The 18,113-nt window shown below is 37.2% G+C and overlaps 2 protein-coding genes across 6 annotated transcripts; one reads left to right on the top strand and one right to left on the bottom strand.

The window, feature by feature from the left end:
• Positions 1 to 917: 917 nt before the first annotated feature.
• On the top strand, positions 918 to 9,164 carry LOC137727947 (uncharacterized). Of its 5 annotated transcripts, none has more exons than XM_068466811.1 (9): positions 918 to 1,418; positions 1,700 to 1,768; positions 3,896 to 3,953; positions 5,762 to 5,836; positions 6,806 to 6,889; positions 8,174 to 8,235; positions 8,325 to 8,424; positions 8,611 to 8,804; positions 8,927 to 9,164. In XM_068466811.1, the coding sequence occupies exons 3-8, from the start codon at positions 3,927 to 3,929 to the stop codon at positions 8,611 to 8,613; spliced, it is 351 nt and encodes a 116-aa protein (XP_068322912.1). In that variant the 5' UTR covers positions 918 to 1,418; positions 1,700 to 1,768; positions 3,896 to 3,926; the 3' UTR covers positions 8,614 to 8,804; positions 8,927 to 9,164. The 5 variants fall into 5 exon arrangements, 3 of the variants coding, with proteins under 3 accessions (XP_068322912.1, XP_068322913.1, XP_068322911.1); XM_068466810.1 differs by having other exon boundaries at positions 923 to 1,418; positions 8,637 to 8,804; XR_011067890.1 differs by having other exon boundaries at positions 1,042 to 1,418; positions 4,355 to 5,836; positions 8,174 to 8,424; positions 8,637 to 8,804.
• Positions 9,165 to 11,198: 2,034 nt separating this feature from the next.
• On the bottom strand, positions 11,199 to 16,243 carry LOC137727945 (TMV resistance protein N-like). The gene is made up of 7 exons (XM_068466809.1): positions 16,104 to 16,243; positions 15,814 to 15,929; positions 15,130 to 15,691; positions 13,901 to 15,029; positions 13,523 to 13,798; positions 11,976 to 12,782; positions 11,199 to 11,894 (listed from the first exon to the last, which is right to left on the bottom strand). The coding sequence occupies exons 3-7, from the start codon at positions 15,645 to 15,647 to the stop codon at positions 11,382 to 11,384; spliced, it is 3,243 nt and encodes a 1,080-aa protein (XP_068322910.1). The 5' UTR covers positions 15,648 to 15,691; positions 15,814 to 15,929; positions 16,104 to 16,243; the 3' UTR covers positions 11,199 to 11,381.
• Between the last annotated feature and the right edge of the window lie 1,870 nt (positions 16,244 to 18,113).

Here is an 18,113-nt window from a genome sequence, read left to right as displayed (position 1 = left end):
ATGAGAGAAGCACATTATTTAATGTATATATACAATTAGATTTCATTGCGGGATCTAAGAAAAAAAAAGAGTACTCATTGATTGTATTTAGACAAACATGTTTTATTCAAGTGCATGTAATATATATATATATAGCTCATGGTATTGACTAAGATGGCAAAACACAAGAGGCATAGAGAACTTAAGGACAGAAAAGCAGAAGAGAAAGAAAGAGATCAATTGAATAAGTAGTGATTGAGTTAATTTCTTTAACATCAATAATCTTACATAAGTAGTTCTTCTTACAGGAATCACTTTAAATGCTTTTTGAACTAAAAAATATTTTACCTAAAAATGTTTTCAATCGTTTAAAAGCACTTGGCAAGAAAACTCTTTCTCAACTAAATGACAGTGTACTACCAAATTTGCCCTCAAATATTATCCTAATTCTGATTTCGTCTTCTTATACACGTGGTGGTCATTAATCTGACTCGTTAGAGGTGGTGTCTTGCCTCAATGGCCAGATTGATGATTGTAGCTAGGAGGCATTCCCCATCCTGTCCCACATCCATGTGTTGAGGAATTCCTTCCATGCTTGCGACTGGTCTTGGGTCCCAAGATCAGCAAACTGTACGGCGGACTATGTGGCGTCTCATTTTGGCGTGGAGATGTGCGATACCGTTTGAGTCGAAAGACCCCCATCTTCGCTTGTGGGCATTCTCAACAATGATGCCCTTCCCTGCCTGCGGAACTAGTCTTCTGATGTTAAGAGATTGGGCTGACTGCAAGTTCTTGTGTGTCTATTTGTACCCCCGGTATCTCTCCCAGTTGGTTGATCTGTTTGTTTGCCCTTGTTGGCTTTCTGCCCTGTGTGGCTTTCTCTGGTTAATATTTTGATCAGTTTCCAAAAAAAAAAAAACAAAGTAGGATGGGGAAACGGCACTGTGCAATTTTGCCTCAATTTCACTTTATTTACGAGTTGCCACCGGGCTGATTTCAGCCCAAATTTCGCTTCATTTACAAGATTGCCAATGGGCTTAAGAACGGGTCTTCCTCTTTGGGCTGGATCTGGGCTTTGACTCGGGGAGAGAGAGGGAAGGGCGACAGAAGGGTTGAGAAGGGGAGGTTCGCCGGGATTTCGGGGAGGGGATTTTTGGGAGGGACGTGCGGGTGGGTGTCCTGTGGGTGATGCATCGGTCAGACGGTTGTTGGGGGGAGCAGAGGAGGGGGACAGAGGGACTGACGGATTGGAGAGAGATGGGAGCTACGGGTTTGGACCGAGTGAGAGAGAGAGATTTAGGTAGGTTAGGGCCTATGAGATTTTCTCCGATTTTAGAGAGACGGACATGGAGATAGAGATAGAGAGAGAGACAGGAGAAAGCATGACTGTGTGCATTTTTTGGGGTTACACAGGGTCGGTGAGGAGAGGATGACAGAGGGTATGGGTTTTCAGTTTTTTCCTCTGTGCTTTGTTAAATTCATTGTTTATTGTTTTGTTTTCCATTTGCTTTGTTAAAACCATCATTCGAATTTTGTGGTTTCACTGTGCTCATTTCTGTGCTTTTTCATAATTTCCTGCTGTTTGCTTCTCATCCCTCTTTTGATAGATTGTTTTTCCATTCCTTGGTTCCTTATGTATTCCTTGGTACAAATCTGTTTACCATGTTCGAATACAAATTCTTATTCTCTCTAATTTTTGGCTGTGTGATGATCCTTGCAGGTGAACCATATGAACGGTTTTTTGAAACAGGGAGCTTCATCCACTCTTATCTGCAATTGATAGCAGCAGGTTCATCCTGACCCTTTCACTATTATCTGCTTAAAGCAAAACATTTTAATTATGGCCTTCGTTGCTTGACATTTTTAGGTATATAATTTGCTATACTTTTGTTTTAGTTTCTTCAGTTAGATGTAATGTCACCCATTTGAGTCAAAAAATTTTCTCCTGTGCTGGGTTTCATTGTAGTAACTGATTCCACAATGTTTGAATAGGAGCTCTTCTAATAAGCTTTTCTAATATCTGGTTTTAGGTTTTGAATTCTGCTCGAACAAATCTGAAGTCTATTTCATCTGCTTGATTCAGTACAGTTTTAGTGGAAAGAAATCAAATTCTATATGCTTATTTTATGGTTGCTTTCTTGCATTTAAAATTACTATCATCTTAAGCAATAAAGTATTTATTTGGTATGAATTACCTGTGATGGTGGATAAAAAATGGTGCTCGGACTTCATAGGAGTGATTCTTTTTTGCATTGGGTGTGAATTTTGAAATGGGTTTGTAGTGGGTGAACTGAATTTGTACAAGCTTTCATTGTCTAACTTGAACTGCCTGTGTAAATCTTAATGATAACATACTCATGGTGGGGATGGAGTTGGAGGACTGAGAATGCTATTTATATTTCTTACATTTTTCATTTGACATGCTTTTGCTAAATATTGTTAACATGACATTTATTTGTAAACTATTTGTTTTTCAAATTTTCTAATTCAATTTAGATTACCAGAAATCATTTATAAAATGATTTCAGATAAAGAAAAAGGAAAATACCTGTGACATATTCAGGTGACATAACTATGAAACATAAAGTATGGGAGATGCTGTAGATTTAGAAACAATCATTTAGTTAAATACAAAACTTTATTGAGTTATATTACACAGGTATCCTATCTGCCATAAGCTGTCCACTTATTGGTAGTTTAATTTCCTTCCAACCTGATCTCAGTTTTTATATTAAAACTATACATTAATTTGGGACCACTTGATTTTTTTTTTAGTTTCTTTTAACATGGCTAGCATAGATCATATATGTACTCGAAATTGTTTTGTTTTTTGTTGTCTTTACACATAAGGAGCATTAGGTATTAATTCATATATGTATTGGGTGGGTTGGTTGGGTTGGATTTCAGTAAGAGAAGAAAAAGTAATCAAACACAAGAAGCAATTGGAAACATGGCTGCAAGTGATAAGCCGGAGTCCGTTTTTCAAATAACTATATTACTTTTGTAGTGTATGCATGCTTAAGAAAAATCCAAATCGTACTACATGATCTTAGGGCTGTGTATTTTGTGTTTGGTAAGTCAATGCATTGAGAGAATATGAACGGTTGCGTCTGGTTTGGATATGTGTCTATGGTGGTACCCCCATTTCTAGGCAAATGGCAGCGCTTGAATATGGTAACCCAATGGCTTTCTTTGGTCTTTTTTCGACTGTCTGCCTTGGCTTAGGTGGTGTTGAGAGCAACCTCTAAATTGATTGGTAAATCAAGTATTGGATGCTAGCGTTAGCTAAATCCTCTCGAAAATTGGTTTAGTTAGTACATATTTGTATAATATTTTGATAGCAAATATGTTATATTCTCTCTGTATTTGGTTCGCAAAGAGAGGGCAACATTGTTCAGCCTTTGGATAGTAAAGACTACAGATGGTTTTACGTTGTTAATTAGTTTAATTAGCATGTGGTTTGGTGGGGTCTGGTACGTATGATGGAACTCAAGTGTGTGACAGATGAATCACAGTTGGTATAATAGTTGACAGTGGATCTTTGCACGATAGGCATCTTGCTGGATGGATTGTGCTTTTACCAACCCTAATAAAATTGTATTTGAACCGTGCCGTCTTTTGGTTGTATATGCAAAAATCATTTCCGACTGGGTAAGTGTTTTCTGTTTGGAGTGTGTGTGTGTGTGTGTGTTCATTGTAGGGAATCTTTCCCTGGAAGGCTCACTAGATGCACTGAAACTTGATCTTAATTAGCTACTTTTCAACTTTATTAGATAGCGTTATAAGTTTTCAAATGTATCTGTTTATATGCTTTCATAATACATGTGAAGATTCCGAGTAAATTATAACATATTTCAATTTGTAATTTTATGAGTATAGATATGGAATTGAATGCTTCGTTATTTTGATCTTGCAGCTGAAGCCAAGTCTGGATAGAGAGAGATCTCATGGCAGGAATCATGGACTTGATGAAGGTGAGGTTAACAAAGTGTGCTTTAGCACCAAGATTGGAATCTGGGTGTTCTGAGTTTTGTTTTGTTGTAATTTTTCTATAATCTAGATGCTGAAATACTTGGAGTTGGAATTAATAAGAATCGATTGAAATGGATTTTTTATTAGATTGGTATGGCTGACATAGTTAAGAAGTAGTTTAAGATGCAGTGATTAGGGAATTTCTTTAACTGGACATATTTGTTTTCGTGAGGTAGATAGAATCCTTTGTAATTTAATTGATTAGATTGAAATTTGGGGTCTGGATTATTAAACTATGGTGGTTAATGTGGTTTTTTGGTGAATTTTTCAAGTGGGGAAAAAGGGGTGGGTGTTGGATTTATATTGTTATTCTCAGTTGGTATATAAATATTTGAGTGTGCAGGAAATGGATACCATACAAGAAATGCAAGAATTGAAATTAGAAGGGATGAGGGCAGTTTGCAAAGGGTGGTTCGGGGATGGTAAAAGTTGCGTAGGTGGCAAGATTAATGGTGGTGGTTTCGTGGTGGCGTAGTTCTCTGTGAAAAATGGCGACGGTGGTCACCTTGCTATTTCTATGCAGCGAGTACAGTATCGAGAGAGAGAGAGAGGTGAGGGAAATAAGGAGAGTGGTAAAGAGGGAGTGAGACATGAGGGTGGTGGCAAGGTGGTGCCTCGAGGGAGTGGCGAGTGAGGTGGTGATGGTTTCTTGAACGGGAGATTGATGGTGCACTAGAGAACTTGACTCCTCTCTCAGTCTGGTCTCTGGAGAAGAAAACCAAACAGAGCTATGCATTAGCAAAGTTTGAAATGAGGGTTTTTAATCTTTGGCATGCTATTGTCTTTATTTGATCACTCTTTGAATAAAATTCTGATGGACAAGTGAAATAAACTGAATGAAAACTTGGAGAAGAAGTTCTGATTTTTAATATCTTCAGTCGGGGATTATTGAGATGCCTTTTGACAATTGAAATATGAATGCATTATATTGCTTAGAACCCAAGTCAATATTTTTTAAACTGGAACAAAAATCCATTATCTAGACTCGAGTTTTGCTAAAATTGTTTTATAAATTTCATTATAGTTAACAAAAAAATAAACTTATGAAATCTCAATTATGATTGTTCATGTGCCCCTACTGAGAAATGCGTTAGGTATGATGGATGCTATAGATAGAAAAATGTTGGCTTAAGGTTGGATTCCAGGTAAATATGTGCTATCCCGGATGATGGAATTGCATAGCATCATAAGTTTCTATGTTTTCCTGAACAGATTTACTGAAAATGTTTTTCAAGGATATTCAACAAGAACTTTAATCTTCAGACTCTCTCATTGTTGAAGTCTCTAATGGTTTAGTTAACCCTATTAGCCTATTGTTAGATCAATTAAAAGAGTGTTTTAGCCTTCTGTTAGTGTTTTGTCTTATATACTTTCTCATTGTTAGATCAGTTGTGATTCTGTGTAGTTCATGTTTCCGGGTGTAAAATTGTTCATACAATCTCACTTTTGCATCTAATTAATGAGCCAAAAAGAAAATTTTTAACATTTAAATCCTAATTATCTCTATTTCAGCCAATGCATATTTTTTTTCCACCTGAAGGTCTTTGATGCATGTCTTTTTTTTGAAGTATTGAAACATACATTGTTCGAAATTTGTTGAGCACCAGAAACTTTACAAGTTAAGACTTGCAATTTTATTATATATGATAACTGTTTTCTATGTTTGTTGTTGATTAAGAACATGGGATACAACTCGGTCCGGTCTTAGACACTTAATACAGATTTATTGTTTGAAAATAATGGGGCACAGGTTATTCTCATGATATTGGCTGCAAATGCTGCAGTAGGAGTGATTACAGAAACCAACGCAGAAAAAGCTCTTGAGGTAACTTTTACATTTATAGCATTTCAGAATTCACATAAATACCAGAAAACATCTTGAAGGACTTACCATTTCAAGCGGATCTTTTCTTTCGTGCAGAAACCAAGCTTCCTTTTTCTTAACTCATTCTACCAAAACTTCAAATTATGTTCAATTTGTTGATTGGCTGTTAGCACTTAAGTTGATCTATTTATTTCCAATGTACCCTTTTTTATGCATTGCTTTTCTGTTGCATGTTTAGAAGATGAATGCATGAATTCTTAGGTAACCTTCTTTTTGTTCTGTGATGTAGGACAGAGTAGGACAGCGGGAATTAGATTGTATAGCGGAAATAATTCCAAAAGCTGAAATAATTCCAAGAATTAATGATGAACAAAATTATTTCCATTCCATGCATAAACTGGTTAAGTATTTCTAGATGGTCTGTGCATGTTGAAGTTTCAAAATAATGACAAAGTAATCATGCTTTAGGTAAATGCCAACCCGAGGGTTTCCTGAGACCCAATATGGATTGCCATCAAAATCTCCACCACCCATTTCATCAGCTACTGAGCGTGAACCTTTGCGAGAGAAGAATATAGCAAAGCCACTATTTCCAACAAATTCTTTCAACTCCTCCACGTAGGTGGCCTTCAAAACATGAACATCACCAAAATGTAAACCTGGATGCCGGTACACTAGCACCTCTCCTTGAATTGGCCCGCTGTCACTGCAAATATCATTGGGCCGAAAATTGGCCCTTCAAACGATAAGTGAACCATATCTATTGACATTAAGATCCGCATGGGTCGAGAAAGCAACAATGCAGAGTAACACCCGCGAGAATGTATTGTTTTGTATTCATCGTACATTACTCAACATTCTCCCCTTTTAATTTTTTTTTTTTTTTTTTAAATATTTGCTTTAGCTTTATTTGAGAGATCATTGTTGTGTACGATAGCTGATGGAATTGATCTTTCTGGTTCTGTGCAGGTTCTCATTTGTAGATTGATTGATAGGCCTTTGTGTCCAACTATGTGCAGCGGCTTCTACCATGAAACTCAGATACTCTCTTGGGTACGTTCCATATGAGTTTCAACTGCATATATGTATGTGGCTTTAGATTTGTTAGTTCAATAAATTGTAAGCCTTCATTTTAAAATTATCACTTTAGTCTAAAAGGAGTGAGAAATGAAGTAGATCATATAGTATGTGTCGTAGTGTCGTAAAAATCTGTCGCCATAGTGATACTGAGTAAATATTATATTTATGCAACAATGCTGGATTTGTTGGATTTCTTTTCTTTTTTGTTTACTGTGGATTCTCTTAATTCTTTTCTTGTGTAATTTTTGGTGCTTTCACAGACCATGTGTGAACTGCATGCTGCATATGTTTCTTATGCAAACAGACTATTTTTTTAGATTACAACTTTTGTGAATAGAAACTTTTGAGTTCATCCATTTGATTGTACAGTGGCTCTTGATGTCAGCTGAATTGAATGTAAGTGAAAATCAAACTGCTTTGCTTGGTTCACCCATCTCTTGGTTATTTAAATTCTTTAGAGATGCCTATATTGATTTGTGATTTTGTTAGATTTACTCTGGTGAAATATGTGTTATCTGCATTGGCGCATTTTAGGTGGTGACTCCATTCGTACCGCCTTTGTAGTGCATCTTTTTGTGTAAGTTATTTACCATTCTGCCACGGGCTCTCTCTGCCCCTGCTGTTGGTGATTTCACGTTATTTACAAAATTGCCACTGCCTCTTCATTCTTTGTTTGGTGAGGGTTTTGGGGATGGGAGGCCATGCCGCCTCTGAGATAGAGATAGAGAGAGAGGGAAAGGGAGAGGGAGGAGTAGGGATCGCTTGGTGAGCGTTTCAGGGATGGGAGGTCATGCCAATAGAGATAGTGATAGAGATAGAGGGAGAGGGAGAGAGGGAGACAGAGTGATAGGGAGAGAGGGAGAGGGAGGAGTGGGGATCTCATCGCCATTGCTGCAGATCCTCAATTTCATGAGTGGGAGAGGGGGGACAGTCAGAGAAAAGCATGGGGGCCATCGGGATTTGAGGGAGAGGGGTAGGGATCATGGCTGGGGGTTTCGCTTTGTCCCTTTGGACCGTTTCCGACAGCACCACTGCGCTTAAACACTCTCTCCTTCCCTTACTCAATCCTCTGCTTCTTCTTTGATTCATGGTTGGTTGATTTATAAAAAAACCTTCAAGGATAAATTTGGGGTGGGATCTGGGTTTTCTCTGCATTACTTAAATTTTGCATTTTTTTTTTCTGGATTTCAATTAAGAAATTAATAAATTTGGGGGTTTCCGATTTTGTGTTTTCCTGTTTATATGCTGGAATACAAGGAGTTGGACCCTGGATGTGCTTTCCTTTGTCCATCCTGCGTCTGCATGTCCTCATTCACAAGATAAGTACCATCTTTATACTTGATTTTCTACTGTTTTGTTTGGTTTTAATTCTCGTTGCCATTCTCACTCTACTCTCTCTGTCTCTCACTCAGTTTGAAGTTCAACTTTTTTGCACAAATTGCTCAAAAATTCCAGCTCTCAAACATCTCAGATCCCTTACTCACCCTTCTATCATCGACACCCCAAAGGTATATATATCTCTCTCATCGCTTTCAGAATTATATATATATTTGCCAATGGAAGTTAGTAATTTTGATTGTTCTCTGGGGTTGGTTTTGTTCATGAATAAAGTACTGTGTTTTTGCTATATTTTGGTTTCGAGAAGTTGATGGTTTTGGGTTATGTTCTTTTTTCCCTTATTTCTCAATTCTCGGTGAGTGGCACTTTTTCTCAATGGAAGATGATAGTTCAAACGTGTCAATGGTTCTAGAAATGCAATTACAAGGTTACGTGCATTCAGTCTACCAACAGCATTTCTATGCACACAACTCGGACACATGGATATGTTCCAATCTCTGTGACAAGCACTACTGCGAGGCCACTACCATATGCGAATATCTTCATACATGTCAGTTCCCCTTCTCACCCTCTTCATGTTTGATCCAATATTATGTTTTTTTATCTGATTTCATGGGTTTTCTTGACGCTTTTCCATGCTTTGATATAGGTAATTTGTTGTTATGTTTTCAGGATCTGGGTCTTTTTTCAATTTGCATTTTGGTTGTCCAAGATTTCCAAGTTTTTGTATAAAAATATAAGAACAAAACTGCACATCGAGGAGTTTATGATGAACTTTTTGGAGTGTCAGTAACACTTCGCTTTAGAAATATGTAAAACTACTAATCATTGTTTGATAATTCCTTACATATGTGTGTAATGAATGACTTTGGACTTTACCATAAATTAATTTAATTTCTATTGCAGCAAATCTGGTCATTTTCTGTGTAAGTTTCTCCTCATGGTTCAGTTCTGGCATTCCCCTCAAAACATCGTTTGTGTCATTTCCTCTTTTTCTGTGTTCAGCTTACATACCTTAAGTATATATTGGAGACTAAGATGATAAAAGATGTCAGTTGAATGTATATAAAAGCTTGCTTATCTTATCGATCTCATTCACTCACATGTCCCTCTATTCATTCATGATTGTGTTGAATTTATTCAGGTTAAATGTGTTTTATTCATGCAGTTACGTCTAAAACAGTTGATTCCCGTCGCAATGCGCGGGCATATGTTCTAGTTATTTCTGTACGCTTTCATTTGCTTTCATCTGCTTCATCTCTCCATAAATGTAAAAAAGAAAAGAAAAACCTTGCGTTTATCCAAATCAATCCTAGAATCCCGAAGGAAAAATTCATCCAAATCGTTCTAATCTCCCTTCTCTCGGTTCCTTCCCGCTCGATTCTCTCTGGTTGCTTTCTCTAAAATACCCACTCGTCTCTGCCTCCTCTCTAATGTTTCAATTTGCCGGCGACGGCCTCTAGGATTCAGGCGATGGCCAACCTCGAGGTTGGTCTCAACCGTCTTATCCCCAATCCCCGATATCCTCAGGTTTTCCCCAAAATTTGATCGTTTATGATCCTACTCTCAACGATTCTCCTCATGGATGCTTAACATCTCCTCTCTCTCTCCAACTGGTAGATTTTTTTAATTATTATTCCAATTTTGGTTACTGGGTTGTGGAATTTACGGATTTTTTTTTCTGGGTTATCAACACTATATACATGCATGACAAGTATAAACAACATTTTAGTCACAGGTTGAAAGTGCAGTGTTGACAGTCCGAATTTGTATACATTGAGAGCATATAGTGTCATAATTTAGTCACAGGTTCATATAACTTTGATAAACTTTGTCATCCGTAAATTTATTCTGAATATGGTATTTTCCTTTGGTAGCTCAAATCATCTCATATCAGTAAGTGGAGTTTTATGTTTGATGAGGCCATTTTTTATAGTTCTTAAGGGCGTAAGTTTAGTTACGCCTTTTCGCTGTTTTAATTTGAACTTCTAATGTTCTGTTACTTTTTGTGAATATTCAATTCTTGCCGGGCATTTGACTGGATATCCAAGGAGCATTTAGATGGAGGGTAATACATACTTTTTTACATGCCATATAATTTTGTTGAATACACATACGATAATACCTCCTTTCACACGGTATGAACCAAAATATATGAACAAAAACTTATTTTTTTGAAATGTTAATGTACTTGTTGAAATGTTTTTGTAATTTTTTTAGACTGAGGGGGAGGAACAGAGGCTAACAGAACTCTAATTTGTTTTGATGTCGCTGTTTGCTTCACAAACCTCTACGCATTGCTTCCGCACAGTATGTTTGAGGACAACCCTACACCTTAATTTCTGCAAGTTTGAGGGTTGGGTATAAAAAAAATGCAAGCTTTTGCATAAGTAAAATACTTTTTGCTTCCAGCTTTTTGCTCTGATAATCTGTTTTCGGGTTTTGATCTATCCATGCAAGATTGTGTGTCGTGTATTTTGTCTGTTTGAAGAGTTATCTGATGCGTAAGTTTTTTTTTTTTTTTACTTTTTAATTGGTAATTTATGGGTTGAATTCAGTTTTAGAACTATAATTAAGGTAGATTTATGCTTCTGGTCATGCAGGAGTAGATAGTTATTTGGTTTCTGTGAAAGGTTGAGTTATAAATGGAGAGTTGAGGTCAAAAGTGTAATTGATTGGAGTTTAGAGTGAGTTCGTCAAACTCTTCATCTCCAACCCATAGGAATCTGTAAACTTCGCACCATAAACTAATGACTGTGATATGGACACTTGGATGTTTTTTGTCTGTTAGTTATTGTAAATATGGTTGTAAATAGATTTCCACATGAATGTAAATACTGTTGCATATAGTAGGTGTTTAGAACTTTCAACATGTTTTATACAGTTTTAATACCCACAACATTGCGCAGGCACCGTTGCTAGTTAAAATTCTATAGCTCAAGAGTAAAAAAGTAATACTCAAATTTATGTAGGTTATGCTGTGACTTACTAACATGGATTCTGAGTAAACTCTGAGACATTGAGCATGAAACAATTATTTGTCTTCCTTATGCCTTCTGCGGGTATGTTCTTCGTCGTCAAAACTACGACTTTGACTTGAAGCTGCCTCTTTACAATATTCATATGTTCACTTCAAGATTTTCAGTGTTCGTTTGAGTTCTTTCAAATCTTGCTTGTACACCAAACGAGCTCCACACTTCTTCACCGTATTCAAGCCTACTTTTGGTTTATTCATTCCGAGCCTATAATAAGTTTCAAATAGAAACTGTTCTTGAAGGCATTTTTTGCGAGGCAAATAGAATATCCAAAGGTGTTCAGACACAAGAGGCCATTGAAAGCACATTGTAAAGCACCATGAACTCCGTGCACTCTGTTTACGGTTAGTCCGAAGTAAACACCGAATCATGAAACCATCCCCTTTAATGGCAGCTGGATTTGGCCAGTTCTCCTTTTGTTTTTGAAGAAGACGCAAGATCTCCTTAGGTTGTGCAAAAACAACACAAAAAGCAATCCCCATCCAGCTGCTACACGATTGCGGAGGTAGCTCCACATCTAGCGCATGTCCCGAAGTTTGATTGTTGAACCACTCGGGAATCTCCTTTCCGGGGCACACAATTTTATTGTAAAAACTATAGATTTTCTGCACCAAAAGAACCATTATATGAGTGAGAGAGAGAGGGAGAGAGAGAGAGAGAGAGAGAGAGAGAGAGAGAGAGAGTACCTCAGTTGTGTATTTCATGATCCCTGAATATATTGCTTTGATCCAGTTTTCATCTTCCACCAATGTAATGCAATTCAAAGGACAGAAATCAAAATCATACAAATTGGATGGATCCGACAACCTTTTCAATGAAGTACAATCAAACAAATATACGTGTAATTTCCTATTTGGCGGAAGATCTGGTAGTTGCTCAAGTCTCTGGCACCCCATCAACAGAAGATACTCAAGTCGGGAAAGGTATTTGATGCTTGCTGGAAGGGTAACAAAATTGTTTCCACTAAGATCTAACTCTTTTAAAGAGGACAAGCAACTAATATCATCGGAGATATCACCTTCACCAAGATCACAATAACATAGTTCTAACACCTCCAAACAACGCAAATGATATAAAGAAGACAACACCAGCTCTTTTGTGCACGTATTGATACTCAGTTTAGTCAGGCCAACCAGATGTTCAATCGATGAAGGTAATTTCTCAATCGCAGTAGCATCTAAAAAAAGCGTGGACAAACTTTTCATCTGCTGGTTCGAAAATTCTGGGAACTTTTTCACTTTGGAGCATCCGGTAAGAATTAAAGACTCAAGAGAATCCATTTCTACCTTACTTGGGAGGCTCTTAATACTTTCACAGCCACAAAGATTCAAAACTTTAAGTTTTTTAAGAACTGCAATAGACGAGTGAATCTCAACTAAATTCTTACACCACAGAAGAATCAACTCCTCAAGATTTTGAAGACCAGTGAAATCTGGGGTGCCGATCAATTTATTTGAGAAGCTCATATCAATACATTTCAACTTGGGAAAGTTCTGTACAATACATGAAATAATATATAAGCTTCCAAAAAACCTTATAATTCTATTTGACATTAAAAAAAGAAAAAAAAAAGAGTAATGATATATTTACCACTTATTTGTACAATTATTTATACCATCTTTCTAATAGAGGTAGGACCTACCAACGGATGTGGATCTCATCTCTACCAGAAAAGTGATACAAATGATTACACAAATAGGTAGTAAGAGTAGCACTTTTGTTATAAAAAAAATAAAAAAAAAAGATTTTTTCTTAGCACCGTATATATGGTTGAATACACCCCACAAAAATTTATTTATTACATACTATTTTATAAAATGACTATTTAGGGCCTAATAATAAGTTAAAAGAAAAAATGTGCAAACATTAAGAAAAATGATATTATCACGGGGCAATCCAATAACATCTAGATGAAACTAAGGCAATCCAATAAAAATGACACTTGTGCAATCATCCCAATAGATCGAAAGACAAAGGAGCTAATTGAAAAAAATAAGAAACATTCAAGGTAGTATACGCTGCAAGAAAGGAAAATGATCCCCAATTGACAAAAACCCCAAAATCTATAAAAATAAATAAATAAATAAAATAAAATAAAAGAAACTGAAAAATCCTTAAAAAAAAAAAAAAAAAAAAAACTAAGCACATGGGGTGTGGTCAACAAAATGTGGGGTATGTATAAAACAACCCATAAAAAAATATGTTAAGTAGCATTCATTCAATATACTCTTACCTCTTTTCCATCCCATAAACGAACAAGTTTGCTATGACACATTCTTAGTTCGGTAAGGAAACAAGGGTGAAAGCTTGGTGGAAGAGACTTGGAAGGATACCAACTCCAAATTATAATTCTCAAAGAACATGGAAGAAACTTGGGACTTGAAGAAATGATCAAATTGTCCAATTCTAGAAACCTCAATCCATGCATATTAGAGAAGGCTTCACAACTCCAGTGCACCTTTTCTATTTCAGGTAGCTGTAATCCTATACCTTCAATAGCTCTCGTTCCCTAATAAACAAGAATGTAGGAAACGTAAATTTAACATTTAAGCATATTGCGTTAAAAGAAATCATGTCTTCTTTCAAACTTGGTATTTACATAACGTCTTACCGTATTGGTCGTGAATATATGCAAAATGTCATCGGGAAGCCACAACCTACTCCGTAGACCGGGCTCTTTAGACTCTTGACCAACAATTGTCCATGCCATTTCTTGTATCAAATCATGCATCCCTATGAAGTACTTGGCTGAATTATCATATTGGATGCGTTTTGCAACAGTTAAGAGAGATTTCTCAATTAGTAGATCGATCATAATACTACTAGAAACTTCAAAAGAATTGTCTAGTATTGGAATAACTTGCTTCATGCACTTCCCTTTGTGGAAACATGCAACATCGAGAAAAACTCTCTTCTCCATATCCTCTAGTCCGTCATAACTGATTTTGAGTGTATTGAAAATTGTTGGATTAGGAACTGTATGAATATTATCCAACACACTCTTCCATGCATCCTGACCTCTCTTATGCAAAAAAGACCCTAATGTTTTAAGGACTAGTGGAAGGCCTCTAGCATATTTTAGGAAATGCTCTGAGAGTTCCAAAAAGTCTTTCTCGGGTTGCTCTTTCCTAAAGGCATTCAGACTAAAGAGCTCAAGTGCTTCGCAGTCATTCAACCCCTGCATCTTATATGATGCTGCTATACCATGTTGGACTAGCAACCCTTCATTTCTAGTCGTAATCACAATTCTACTTCCCATACCAAACCAACTTTGATTTCCGGCCAGTACTTCTAGTTGTTTTAAATCATCCACATCATCAAGTACGAGAAGAACCTTTTTATTGCGTAAGCACTTCTTAATGAAAATGATTCCGCACTCTTCATCCCAAATTTCTTTAACCTTTTCCTTCAACATCGGAGAAAGAAGTCTTTCTTGAAGACCAATTAGAGTACGGTCTTTTTTAGAAACCTCTCTAATGTTTCCTAGGAAGGAATGAACTTCAAAATGATGGAAGAATTTATCATAAACTAGCTTAGCAAGGGTTGTCTTACCTATGCCACCCATCCCCGTTATCCCTATAAAGCGAACATCATCCGCATCATGAGCTAATAGCGAACTTAGTTGCTCAAGCCTAAAATTAACCCCAACAAATGTCTGTGAAGAATCTAACAACGTGAATGTAGCTTGCACTTTCCTCCACACGCTTTGGACGATTTTTTCAATAAGCTCCCTTTCACACCTACAAGGTTTAAAATAACCAATGAAAAAAAACATAAACGAAGCATTCAAGTTTGCCTCTACTAAGACATGGGAAATTAAAGTTGTTCATGCATGCTTACTTCGATTCCTTCGAATGCCACCCAGAAATTTTGGATATCTTTTTCAGAGCTTCTCTCCACTGGGTCACCTTCATCTTGTCTTGGGTACTAATGAACTTTTCTTCATGCTCATCGAAGGCTTTGGCAAAAGACCCCCTCTGATTTCCAACGTCTGATGGATCTGTCTCGTAAAAGACCGGCAGAACTGTGTTCCTGGCTTCCATGCATTGAAGAATGGTTGTAAGTTCATTCAAGCACCATTTGGAAGAAGCATAGTTTGGTGAGAGAACAACGATTGCAATATGCGATTCCTTGATCGCACTCGGGAGCTCAAGATGAATACTTGTTCCTCCTTCAAGCTCTCGATCGTCCAAGAAAGTCGTAATTCCTTGGCACTTGCACAATTCATGGTATAAATGAGATACAAAACCCTTGCGGGTGTCTAGACCTCTAAAACTCAAAAACACATCATACTTCCATCGAGGAGCGGATTCATTCGAAGCAAAAGATGCAGAGGCTCTTTGGGTGCTCAATGCCATCGTAAAAAAACCAGTTGCTATAAATCGAGTACTCCGAACAGTAACTGAATGAACAAGTAAATAGATAGAAGATTAATGTTTTAAAATTTAAAAAAAAAATTGAAACTTTGATTCTTCTTTTTGTAATTTACAAAATGCAATTTTATTCGTAACTAAAGGGACTCACTGTGGTCAGATATGTAACTCAGAACAACACATATTTGACAATTCGATTTGATCTTACAGTCCTTGATAACTCAGTTTCAACCGTTGAATCAGATTCAGTTACTGGAAAAATGGATTCTGCAAACAAAAACGAGAAACAGTTACTAACAAGTAAAACAAAAATGAGCAGTGAAAAGGAAAATACAAACTTTAAATCATGTTTTGGTAATTGAAAATGTACATTAAGAAAAAGAGATTAAGGACTCAAAGCACATACCGGAAAAGCAAAATACCGAATCAACACAAACTTACACAGGCAGAGAGACGTGAGAAATGACAAGAAAATAAGCAGAAAAATCACACTCAAAATTCTCACGGCAAAGTTGTAGGAAGGGAGGAAGTCGAGAGAGATGTAGGAACGGAAATAAATGGGAAAGAGATGGACAATCGACTACTTATATTGGTAGTGGTGCTGTTGGTGGTGACCACACGGTAGAGTGTGGGTCATAGTGAAAAGCTGAAGGGAAAACGTTAACATACGTACACGGTTTAGCGCGGGTTTTCCACAAAAAAAGTGGAAGACTGACCATGAGAAATTTTCAGGAAGCTTCCTTGTTGGGACTATCATCTTTCTCTACCTTTTCTCTGCTCACCAAAGCCGAAAGGGATTGGATGCGAGACTTTTAAGTAAGTTTCCAACTTTCTTGACAGAAAAGATATTCATGTCTCTTTGTTTTTTTTTTTTAAACTCATAAAGCATCACACTTACATCGAGATTCGAAAGAAAAGATACAGAGGCTCTTTGGAAAGTAATATAAAGTTAATGAAAACCTAAAGAGAGGTTTTGGTGAAAGGAAATAATGGAAGAGAGAGAGAATGAAAGTTGTGGAAACCGGCCAAGTGGGACAGTACCAATCAATCCAACAAAGAAAACCACAAAAACCAGTGTGAAAAGCCAGCATTCTACATACTCCTACTCCTGCTCTTAAGTTGGACCAAAACTAATTATTCTTTCTATGGGGCCTCCATTCATTCACTCGTTCCTTCCTTTTCTTCGTATCTTTTTTGGAACATCAAGTATCTGGACGTTTCCGACAACTTGCTTGGTAAGACTCAAGCGATTTCTGACTTGTGGGATTGAATTAATCTAAAGTGAAAACAACATATGAAATCATGGAGAGAAATTGGTTGAGATTAGGCATCATCAAGGATTATCATTCAAATGTTAATTAACATCGAATAATTAACCAGACTCTGAAGAGTGAAGACCATTTCCTCCACAAGAACTCTAAGCTCTTTAATTCTCATTCATCTTCCAAGAGACCTTCAGGTTGTGAGGAGGAAGGAGCGTTGGAGAGAGAAAGTAAAAATACCGTAGAAAAAAACGAAAGGGAAGGGTAGTTGGGGAAATAAGCGGGTAACTGCTTGCTGGGACAACCACCCATATCATTTTTCCCGGGAAATCTTTTGTGCCGCTCTTTCCCAAAATGCCCCTTCTACTGCTTTTGCAACGGTCTCTCGTCGCACACCCTTCCCGCAAGGGAGTGTGCCCCGGTGTGATTTCTCACTAGCCCTTTTCTGTTTTGGGTTGTTTGACGGTGCCGTTTTGGACGGAAAGGATAGTCCCACACAGATTAGACACAGCCAGCTGGTGATCTCCCACATCACATGGCCTTTTAGAGTCCACTAGATAATAAGCCCGCGCGTTGCTAAAAGTCATCAAAGATCGTGCAGTCATAATTAAATGTTTTTTACGTAAAACGAGATTACTTTACTTTTAAAAATATAAAAAGCATTTATTTGTGGCTGCACGATCTTTGATGAACAGTTCTTGTGCCTTGATTCCCGAGATCCCCAAGGAGGGGATCCGGAGAGGATCCAAATCCAAATGAAACAACTCCTAGTGATTTTTTTGTCATTTATTCTGACTGGTCAGAGTAAAATTTATCGGAAAGCTCCTAAAAAGGATTTTTGTTAATTTTAATTAAAACTTATCATATAGGAGGATTAGATATGCTCTCAAGACTTGGTTTGAATGGGCAGCATATCCCACACTATCTGCCGCCACCAGCACAATTTTGGTGCCTCTCAAAAACTTTTGGTGCCCCATATCGATGTCGATTGTGTTTCCCATCCCAATGGAGATTGATGAATATTCTTGAAATGGTTTCATCACAAAATATCCCCATTATTTACTTTGGGCCTAACGAGGACTTTGAAATCGTGCAAGATCGGCCTTTCTCCAACAACACATACCATCTGCAATACATCAACATCCTCTGGTCGGATTCATTTCATGGCGAATGTTAAAGGAACTTTCTA

Source organism: Pyrus communis, chromosome 3, assembly GCF_963583255.1.
Source record: "Pyrus communis chromosome 3, drPyrComm1.1, whole genome shotgun sequence".
Lineage (NCBI taxonomy): Eukaryota > Viridiplantae > Streptophyta > Magnoliopsida > Rosales > Rosaceae > Pyrus > Pyrus communis.
This window is presented reverse-complemented; position numbering and strand designations above follow the sequence as displayed.